Below are 11994 nucleotides of genomic sequence, written 5' to 3'. Positions count from 1 at the left end.
AAGGGGTCCCATCATACACAAAATACTGTTTTTTCCTATGCTTTTATATATAATCTGTTATATATGAACTGTATCGACCCAAGGCGGATAATCATAGTTTTTATTTTTGGGCAGCAAGCTACAGCTGCACAGTAATGATACAGCACCGGAAAACATACACAGTATATGTTTCTTATTCTGTTGTTTTTTTTGGATATATACCTCTCCGAGGTGGCACACTCCCTGCGTGGAGATAAACAGTTGGGGAGAGGAATGATTTCTTTTTGTTTACCTGTCCAGTTTTGGAACTATTATCACAATTCTTTTAGACAGTTTTGAGAGGCATCCAGCCTCAGTATGCATATGCTCAGCATCTACAGAATGTAATTTCTTTTGACTTAATAGAAATTACGACTTTTTCTACGAGAAAAAAAAAATGAAAAGATTTGAGATAGAATTAAAATGAAAAAAATAAATAAAATTTTATTAAATAAAAAATAGATTAAGAAAATAAAGAGAGGTGAACGTAAAGAGGAGTATGACCAAAGGTAAGGAGCACGCTTCCAAGATATTTTGGCTTTTTTAATATAGCAACAATAATATTTTATAATCTCGTTATTGTTAATTGAATTGTCTTTTGATTTTATTTTTTCAGATTTATGAGAGATTCAAAACATGAATTTTATGATAATAATATTTTATAATCTCGTTATCGTTAATCGAATTGTCTTTTGATTTAATTTTTTAAAGATTTATGGGAATTTTATGATATAGTACCGCGATCATTTAATTTGGTTTAATAAACAAAATAATAATAATAATTTTATTTATTAATAATATAAATTTTATTTTTATTATTCTAAGTTACATATAATAATAATAATAATAATAATAATAATAATAATAATTATTATTATTATTATTATTATTATTATTATAGAGAAAGTTTTATTGTATAATAGCTTGTGAAACTTAAAAAAAAAATGATTATAGAGAAAGTTCAATTGTAAGATGGTTGTATAATAGTTTGTGATTTAAGTATTCTGAAGAGTATTTTTAATTAAGGGTATTTAATTTATTAAAATAAGTTTAGTTTTTAATATGGTTAGTTTTTTGTATGTAAAATTTAGAACCACTAATTTTTACACTAAAGAGTACTTTAACAAAATATTATATCATTGTTTTTTTTACATCCATGAACTAAGTTAAATTTATTTTAAATTAAAATTATATTATCTATTATAATTTAGTTGTCAAATCAGTAGTGAGGATAGTCATTTCAAGCTTTGTTATCCGGGAATCATCACCTTTATTCAAGGAAAGCTTTGTTATCCGGGAATCATCACCTTTATTCAAGGAAAACCAGACCACTTGGAATAACTCGGTGGTAGTTTGTAAGGAGGCAAGCTTTCACTCCCAAATGCCTCTGAGTTTGAGTCGTTAACCTATTTCCTTACCAAAAAAATGAGCTTTTAGCAAAAAAAAATAAATAAATAAATAAATACTCTCTAAGTCTTTAAAATTATATATATATAAATAGATAGAGATATAAAACAATTGATTATTTTATATTAAAAACTAATTAAAAAATAAAAAAAATTTGAAAACTCATTTTGAAGTGATGTTCTCCATTGCTCTCAACAATGTACGGAATAATCATATTTCTAAATGGAAAACAGATCAATAATTCTAAATGGAGTACAAACAACTAACACTTGCCTATAGTTCCATTCCTTGTCAAATGGTTTGGGAACACTATGGCAAATGATTAAAAATGTTAGCCTTAAGTGATCCCAAACAAATTAATCACATGGCTTTTAAGAATTAACGCATTATTATGTTAGTTTTGTTGGTTTAATTAAAATAAGTTGATTTGTTATTATATTGCTTTGGAGTATATTGTAATGAGTTTGAGTGAAAATGTTTTGAATTTTAATTAATTTTTAAAAATTAATTTTTTAATTTATGTATAATTTTTTAATTTTGCTAAAATTATATTTTTATTGTGTTCAATTTTTCACTTCACACAAGATTTGAACTCAAAGAAGTTTCATTGCATTAATTTTTATGTGATTTAAAAATTATTTGGAAAAAAAAAACAATTAATGGTGCAATGTCTTTTTATATATAAATATTTCAAAAATTAATATTTTTTTCCAAAAAATAGTTGTCATTATATTTTGGGCTTTTACTAACTATAAAAACTAACTGACTTAAAAAACAAAAACAGTAATGCATATTACACTTATTTTTCCTGGCCTATTTTCTTCATATTTCTCTTTTGTTGATTTTTATTATTGAATAGACTTAGTTCAATCATTTTCTTCAATAAATTTTACCTATATTATATATTTTCACAATCTCATTTTAAATCATAATACAATATGAAAAATAAAATTTAAATCGACACTAAAATAAGTAAAATTTTCATATGTATAAACTCCCTTCGTGAAATATCGAGGTGCCTGAGCGGCTACTCTAGGGAACTAACTCATGGTGAAATGGGCGGGTGATATACGTGTAGAAACACACGAGGCTGATTAGAGACGTGGAGAGAAAGAAATAAATAAACACATGAGCGAGAGTAACTGTCATGTGCAGAGAATAAGAAACAACAATTTTAACCATAATTTTAAAAATATTAAATAAAAAAATTAATATTTTAGAATTTTTTTGAGTAACTAAATATTTTATTTTAATATATTATATATTTTAATTTTTTATATGAGATATTTTATATATTATATATTATATTTTATTATATATAAACTTTTTATTCAGGATTTTATATAAATTTTATTTTTTAGACATAAAATTTTTCCCTTACAAAATTATAAATTTAAAATTAAATAAATGGTTTATTATAATAAATAATTTAAACTATATATAAATAAATAAATAAAGATGTTAGACAATTTCTAAAATTATTTTAATAAAATTATAATTTTCGTAATAAATGATGATGTTGATATTTTATCTAAAATTATTTATGTATTTATTTCTATTTTGTTCCAATGTTATTTAGTGCATTAATTATTTTTGTTATATTTTTTGTGAGATTCAAATGTGTTTCATTATTAGATTTATAAATTTATTCATTTTCAATACTGGCTATCCACCACTTTTTGTATAAGAAGGATATATACCTCTCCGAGGTGGCACACTCCCTGTGTGGAGATAAACAGTTGGGGAGAGGAATGATTTCTTTGTTTACCTGGCCAGTTTTGGAACTATTATCACAGTTCTTTTAGACAATTTTGAGAGGCATCCAGCCTCAGTATGCATATGCTCAGCATCTACAGAATGTAATTTCTTTTGACTTAATAGAAATTACGACTTTTTCTACGAGAAAAAAAAAAAATGAAAAGATTTGAGATAGAATTAAAATGAAAAAAATAAATAAAATTTTATTAAATAAAAAATAGATTAAGAAAAGATTAAGGAAATAAAGAGAGGTGAACGTAAAGAGGAGTATGACCAAAGGTAAGGAGCACGCTTCCAAGATATTTTGGCTTTTTTAATATAGCAACAATAATATTTTATAATCTCGTTATTGTTAATTGAATTGTCTTTTGATTTTATTCTCTCAGATTTATGAGAGATTCAAAACATGAATTTTATGATAATAATATTTTATAATCTCGTTATCGTTAATCGAATTGTCTTTTGATTTAATTTTTTAAAGATTTATGGGAATTTTATGATATAGTACCGCGATCATTTAATTTGGTTTAATAAACAAAATAATAATAATAATTTTATTTATTAATAATATAAATTTTATTTTTATTATTCTAAGTTACATATTTTGAAAATAATAATAATAATAATAATAATTATTATTATTATTATTGATTATAGAGAAAGTTTTATTGTATAATAGCTTGTGAAACTTAAAAAAAAAATGATTATAGAGAAAGTTCAATTGTAAGATGGTTGTATAATAGTTTGTGATTTGAGTATTCTGAAGAGTATTTTTAATTAAGGGTATTTTATTTATCAAAATAAGTTTAGTTTTTAGTATGGTTAGTTTTTTGTATGTAAAATTTAGAACCACTAATTTTTACACTAAAGAATACTTTAACAAAATATTATATCATTGTTTTTTTTACATCCATGAACTAAGTTAAATTTATTTTAAATTAAAATTATATTATCTATTATAATTTAGTTGTCAAATCAATAGTGAGGATAGTCATTTCAAGCTTTGTTATCCAGGAATCATCATCTTTATTCAAGGAAAGCTTTGTTATCCGGGAATCATCACCTTTATTCAAGGAAAACCAGACCACTTGGAATAACTCGGTGGTAGTTTGTAAGGAGGCAAACTTTCACTCCCAAATACCTCTGAGTTTGAGTCGTTAACCTATTTCCTTACCAAAAAAATGAGCTTTTAGCAAAATAAATAAATAAATACTCTCTAAGTCTTTAAAATTATATATATATAAATAGATAGAGATATAAAACAATTGATTATTTTATATTAAAAACTAATTAAAAAATAAAAAAAAATTGAAAACTCATTTTGAAGTGATGTTCTCCATTGCTCTCAACAATGTACGGAATAATCATATTTCTAAATGGAAAACAGATCAATAATTCTAAATGGAGTACAAACAACTAACACTTGCCTATGGTTCCATTCCTTGTCAAATGGTTTGGGAACACTATGGCAAATGATTAAAAATGTTAGCCTTAAGTGATCCCAAACAAATTAATCACATGGCTTTTAAGAATTAACGCATTATTATGTTAGTTTTGTTGGTTTAATTAAAATAAGTTGATTTGTTATTATATTGCTTTGGAGTATATTGTAATGAGTTAGTGAAAATGTTTTGAATTTTAATTAATTTTTAAAAATTAATTTTTTAATTTATGTATAATTTTTTTAATTTTGCTAAAATTATATTTTTATTGTGTTCAATTTTTCACTTCACACAAGATTTGAACTCAAAGAAGTTTCATTGCATTAATTTTTATGTGATTTAAAAATTATTTGGAAAAAAAAAACAATTAATGGTGCAATGTCTTTTTATATATAAATATTTCAAAATTAATATTTTTTTCCAAAAAATAGTTGTCATTATATTTTGGGCTTTTACTAACTATAAAAACTAACTGACTTAAAAAACAAAAGCAGTAATGCATATTACACTTATTTTTCCTGGCCTATTTTCTTCATATTTCTCTTTTGTTGATTTTTATTATTGAATAGACTTAGTTCAATCATTTTCTTCAATAAATTTTACCTATATTATATATTTTCACAATCTCATTTTAAATCATAATACAATATGAAAAATAAAATTTAAATCGACACTAAAATAAATAAAATTTTCATATGTATAAACTCCCTTCGTGAAATATCGAGGTGCCTGAGCGGCTACTCTAGGGAACTAACTCATGGTGAAATGGGCGGGTGATATACGTGTAGAAACACACGAGGCTGATTAGAGACGTGGAGAGAAAGAAATAAATAAACACATGAGCGAGAGTAAGGATCTACACACCTGTCATGTGCAGAGAATAAGAAACAACAATTTTAACCATAATTTTAAAAATATTAAATAAAAAAAATAATATTTTAGAATTTTTTGAGTAACTAAATATTTTATTTTAATATATTATATATTTTAATTTTTTATATGAGATATTTTATATATTATATATTATATTTTATTATATATAAACTTTTTATTCAGGATTTTATATAAATTTTATTTTTTAGACATAAAATTTTTCCCTTACAAAAGTATAAATTTAAAATTAAATAAATGGTTTATTATAATAAATAATTTAAACTATATATAAATAAATAAATAAAGATGTAAGACAATTTCTAAAATTATTTTAATAAAGTTATAATTTTCGTAATAAATGATGATGTTGATATTTTATCTAAAATTATTTATGTATTTATTTCTATTTTGTTCCAATGTTATTTAGTGCATTAATTATTTTTGTTATATTTTTTGTGAGATTCAAATGTGTTTCATTATTAGATTTATAAATTTATTCATTTTCAATACTGGCTATCCACCACTTTTTGTATAAGAAGGAAATACTATTCAATACTTTGTGTATAAAAACAAGTAATATTCAATACTCCTATCCACCACTTCTTGTATAAAAAGCAAATACTAAGAAACAACTCTGTATATTATACTTGCTATTTTGATATTTACTTTAAAATTTTTCTTAATTCATATTATACTCGTTATTTTGATATTTATTTAAAATTTTTCCTGATTTCTACTCCATTCAAATAAGGTTACGCAGTATAATTTCTACTGCCTCTGAACACAAGTTTCTGCCATTCGAGAAAAAACAAAATAGCTCTAGATGACAAGTATTTATACGGCCTCTGAGCACAAGTTTCTGCTCTTTGAGAAAACACAAAATAGCGGTAGGTCACAAGTTTCTACTCTTTGAGAACAAACAAAATAACTGTACAGCACAACTCTCGAAACTAATGATTTTTAAGGGAATACTCTCTTGGTCACGCCAAAAGAGGATATATTTAAATCTCAGAATGCATAATAATCTCTCAGAGTGGTAATCTAACCCAGGTCCCAAATAAGTGATATTCAACTGCAAAAATTCTAAAATTGACGATGCCAACGCCTCTATGTTATTGTTTTGATAATTTCTGACCCAAAAATCCCGAACCTGCAAAATTAAAATTTAGTTACCCAGACGCCGAACAAGTCCAGGATCATGCTGGAAATGGCTCCCTCAACCCGAGCCCCCAATACTCCTATTATGTGGTGACCCCGATGGATCGACAAAAGGGTGTGTCGGAGTATAAATATCGCTAAATTTAGCATCATATGAACTTGAGGCGTATCGTTTGAGTTGCCCTAGCAAAGGGTAGGGCGTCCTACAACCTTCTTCTGTAGGACAATCACCACCGCTGGCCGCCCCACAATCTCCTTGCCCTCCCCCTCCATGGCTACCGAAGATAAACTTCATGATCTGGCATAGCAAGTTACCCTTCGTCGTTTGCCCGGGTTTCTTTTCTGCGCTGTGATTCGAGGACTTGGTCCATTTCCGCCTCAACTTAATGTGTCCCAAACAGTCTACTTTGGGCGAAGTTGGCTCCAGGGATTCGAACCTGGCACCAGTCCTTGGGATTATGGTACCCCTGTGTAGCTTTGAAGGGCGATGCCTGGTGGGACTATTAAAGTCTCTGTGGGGGCTGAAGGGAGCCACAGACATGACTGCAATCGGCGTTCTCATCACATGGAAGGAATTCGTTGGCACCTGACTCCTGATATTTGCAACCATTTCGCTAGAGCTCTTCGTGACTAGATTTCACGACGATGTGCTTCAAAGGTTCAAACCTTTATTTATGCGTGAACTCAGAATGTGATAGTCATCTATTTTTCTTCCTAAACGTGGGATTTTGGGGATGCTTCCACGAAATAAATACAGCAGTTGGTATGTATATTCAATGCGATAAGCAGTACATAGTTTTTTTCATATAAAATTTGAGGTGGAGAAAATGAGCGGTAGACTTCGGGTGGGTGGGAGTGGCCTTCCCTGTCACACCACCTTAATATTGTTAATTTTGGAAAGCGTGGAATTCATGGTTGAAGATTATATTGTGCGGTAGGACTTTAAGGAGAAGAAGAGTGTGGCCATTTGTGGTCCTACAACTTGAATCATATATACCCGTTTTCAATGGTTAAACCCAATCAGGTTCAGAGTTGAACAGATATCCACAGATTTGTTGATGTCTACGTGAATCCATAGCGCCATGTTCTCTAGACCAGAACATAATTTGGTGGGAAATTTTCTACGTTTTGTTTTCCAATTTCGTCGTTTCTTTTTCAGGTGCGGAAAGAATTTGAAATTCGTACTTTTTGCTTTTCCATTTCATTGTTTCTTTTTCACGTGCAGAAAGAATTTGAAATTCCTAGTTTTCGCTTTTCAATTTCATTGTTTTTTTTGTTTTTCAATTTTTTTGTTTTTTTTCTCCAGTGTAGAAAGAATTTGAAATTCCTAGATTTTGTTTTTCAATTTAATTGATTCTGCTTGTTTTTGCAATTTCATTGTTTCTTTTTCAGGTTTAGAAAGAATTTGAAAGGTGAATTTAGCTATAGAAAGAATTTGAACTATCAACTCAGCGATAATTCTATGTTTAATTGAATTTTTAAATATGTTTACATTGAGCAAAAATAATTATATAAGTTTTTAATATTTAATATTTAAATATGTATTAATTAAAAATTGAATTTAGGAAGATTTTAAAATTAGGGATGAATTTTAGGTTAAAGTTTTGAGTTTTGAAAATAAGGTAAATTTTGGAGTGAAGAGTGAAAATTATGTTTGATGAATTGTAATTTTAAAATTGTTTATATAATTTTAAAATTAATATGAAGAAAATGAGCAAAAGTAGTTGCTATTACAGAAAGAAAATTATAATATTTCTAAATATTTAAGATGTCTACTATTGAATTTTTTCCGAATTGAAAATTTTTCAGGTAACTATGCTCTCAATGTCAGGAATTTTGCTTTTTGATGTGCTCTTCTGAATCCCATCAACTGGTATCAAATCTAGTTCCTCACCAAGGTTGATTCCTCCATCAACTGGTATCAGATCTAGTTCCTCACCAAGGTTGATTCCTCATTGATAGCGAGTTTCAATTGATGTTGTGCAGGACCAGTAATTGATATAGCACTGGTCCACCAAACTACCATAAATTGAGACTTTTGAAACCAATATTTAAACAAAAATAAATAACATTAAGTATAAATAAGTATTAACTTATGTCCAAAATTTCTCCATACATTGACTGGGCCCACAACTGTCCATAAATAGTATTTTACTACTTAAGACTGCAAACCATATTGACCCAACTAAAAAACAACTAAAACCATAAAGGCTTCCAAAATGGTCTATTCCAGAAGTACAAAGCAGCAGTCACTTCAACCCCCACTCATCAGAACTGCAGCTTTGCATCCCAAATAAATATGCCTACTTGCACATAACAAAAGGGAATGTATGTCAGCCATAACTACTGTGTTGTTCAACAACTAAACACCCTATGTTCAATAAATGACACCCAACCCAATAACATTTAAACCCACTTTGTTCAATAAATGACACCCAGATCCAATAACTGCAATAAATGACACCCAACTCACTCTATTTCTCATTAAAATAGATCAAAGCATATGGATCAACAAATAACCAATTCCCAACGATTAGATCACACCAAATTAAATCCAGACCACACATTCAAAATGAAGCCATTGCAATCCATGTGCATCCATGTCCACCAATTAAATTCAAGTGCTCAAAACTATAAAAGAAGTCCACCCACTTTTGAAGTTGCATCTTATGCTTTCAAACTATTCAGCGAACTTGAAGACAACATCACAATACAGTTGTCAATATATCCATGTTAGTTATATGAATTACAACTCATTCTTCTTACAGTTATGTTTTTTTCATTTATCAGATTTCTTACATGATCTATCTGGCCATAACTGCTAAAAGGATACCTGGATGGTTTCACAAACAGCCATTGAAAGTCATTGTTCTTACAGTTATGTTTTCATTGTTTTCATTTATCAGAGTTCTTACATGATTTGTCTGGCCATAACTGCTAAAAGGATACCTGGATGGTTTCACAAACAGCCATTGAAAGTCATTGTTCTTACAGTTCTGTTTTCATTGTTTTCATTTATCAGAGTTCTTACATGATCTGTCTGGCCATAACTGCTAAAAGGATAGCTGGATGGTTTCACAAACAGCCATTGAATAAAAATTAGGTTCTAAATACAGTTATTTAGAAAAGTTAAAACCATTCCTTAAAATAAAAATAAAAAATGAATGCATTCAACATACTTAATTTTTTCAGTTCAATTTTCTAAAACTTTTTATGACTGATAAGTCCATTCCAAAGCTTATCACAACTGCAAGTTGTTCCCAACATAGAATTTATGTCTGGAATGGTGTCCGTGGATTGAAATGGAGAAGTTGCAGTACTGAGACATTTTTGGAAATGCCAAACAGCAAAAAAAAAGGAAAATGAAATTTGAAACAACTATCATAGAATCCTACTTGAATCCATATAAAATTTGCTAAATTGATGAACAGGCAGGCAATTGAGAGACCACAAGGCTGATCACAGCTGCAAGTTGTTCCCAACATAGAATTTATGCCTGGAATGGTGGCCATGGACTGCAATGGAGAAGTTGCAGTACTGAGACATTTTTAGCAACGCTAAAAAGAAAAAAAATGGAAAATGATATTTAAAACAACTATCATAGAATCCTACTTGAATCCATATAAAAGTTGCTAAACTGATGAACAGGCAGGCAATTGAGAGACTACGAAGTAATTTGCAATGAAAGACTACGAAGTAATGCAATTCGATTTCCTATAACATAAGTAATGCAATTCGATTTCCTGTAACATACATGTTGATAATTTCATGTAACATAAGTAATGCAATTCGATTTCCTGTAACATAAGTAATGCAATTCAATTTATTGTAACATACATGTTGATAATTTCCTGTAATAAAGGAAAAGTATTTCTGCAAAAGTAATAAAGCATAATTTACAAATATTCTAATGTCTAAATGCATGCAATAATTTTACAGGTTGTTGCATCTATGGCAAAAGGAAGTTACTCTGCTCGTACAAGGAGAAGTGGCAGGAGAGTGACAAGGGGTGTGCAGCTGTGATGCACATCGTCTGATGAGGACAGGTCAACTGATGTCAATGCCAACAATGCACCAGGGAACATTGTTGAGAATGACCATGTGACAACAGTTGATGTTAACACGCCATCAGCCACAGAACCACCATCAACAACAGTCCAAGGGGAAAGCTCAACGAAAAAGATCAGTGCTATAAGAGGATGGACAAAAGAACAAATGTCAGTTGCAATTGACGACATAGAGTTTAAAGGATACGCAGTTCGAGCATCTGAAAAAAAACATGGTATTCCTCCCTCATCAATACATTATTGGATAAATGGACTGACTCATACAAAACATAGAGGGCCTCTTACAGTTATGACTGAGGAGGAAGAAACCGAGGTGGTTGAGTGGTGTAAAGAGATGGCCCAACTGGGACATGGGCTAGAGTTGATACAACTCAAATCAACAGTTGCTCAAATCTGTCAAGGGAGGCCAAACCCATTCAAAGGTGGGTTTCCTAGTAAATCATGGTGGTTTGGGTTTAAAAAAAGGCATCCAAAACTTGTATTGCGTACTACTGAGGGCCTTGACAGAGACAGAGCATTAAATTTGTGCCCGACAGTTGTGCAAAAGTTCTATGACACACTTTCTAATGCTTACGACAAACATTCTTATGGAGCAGACCATATATGGAACTGTGATGAAACAGGTTTACAGGCAGGGAGGAATTGTGGCATGCGGGTAATTGCCAAGAGAGGGAGCCGAAATGTGCCAAAGATTTTTCCTAAGAGCAGGGAGTGGATAACTATTTTATGTTGTGTTAGTGCAATTGGTACTTCAATCCTAGGATTTTATCTATTCAAAGGTAAAAATCAACTGAAAAACTATATACAGAACTGTGAACCAGGTGCATGCATGGCTGCACATCCCCATGCATGGATGACTAAAGAACTGTTTCTAAGTTGGCTTTTTCACTTTTCTGCATCGGTACCAGGTGGTGTCTCCCCTAATAACAGACACCTTTTGATATTAGATGGCCATGGGAGCCACATGGTTGTACAAACAATTGAGGAAGCAAACAATTTAGGCATCAACCTGTTGACTCCCGCTCATACCACTCACAGACTGCAACCCCTTGATGTTAGTGTGTTTGGCCCTTTCAAGAACTATTTCAGGTCGGAGCGCGCTGCATGGATGGCAAAGAATCTAGGGGTTAAGGTGAAAAGATTTGAGCTAGCAGAGCTTATAAGTAAAGCTTTTAAAAGGGCTTTGACACCATCAAATATCAAGGCTGGCTTTAGGAGGATAGGAATCTGGCCACTGAACTATGATGCTCTTATGCATGATACTGGTTGTA

At 29.8% G+C, this 11994-nt stretch overlaps 1 protein-coding gene across 1 annotated transcript; it reads right to left on the bottom strand.

The window, feature by feature from the left end:
• Nucleotides 1-6459: 6459 nt before the first annotated feature.
• LOC149265023 (uncharacterized) lies at nt 6460-7266 on the bottom strand. The gene has a single exon (XM_089391182.1). The coding sequence runs from the start codon at nt 7264-7266 to the stop codon at nt 6715-6717; it is 552 nt and encodes a 183-aa protein (XP_089247308.1). The 3' UTR covers nt 6460-6714.
• Between the last annotated feature and the right edge of the window lie 4728 nt (nt 7267-11994).

The sequence above is a fragment of the Pinus tabuliformis genome, chromosome 6 (assembly GCF_031772625.1).
Source record: "Pinus tabuliformis cultivar Carrire ecotype Pingquan chromosome 6, CPIR1, whole genome shotgun sequence".
Lineage (NCBI taxonomy): Eukaryota > Viridiplantae > Streptophyta > Pinopsida > Pinales > Pinaceae > Pinus > Pinus tabuliformis.
The sequence above is the reverse complement of the archived record's forward strand: the minus strand, read 5'-3'. Positions and strand labels throughout refer to the sequence as shown.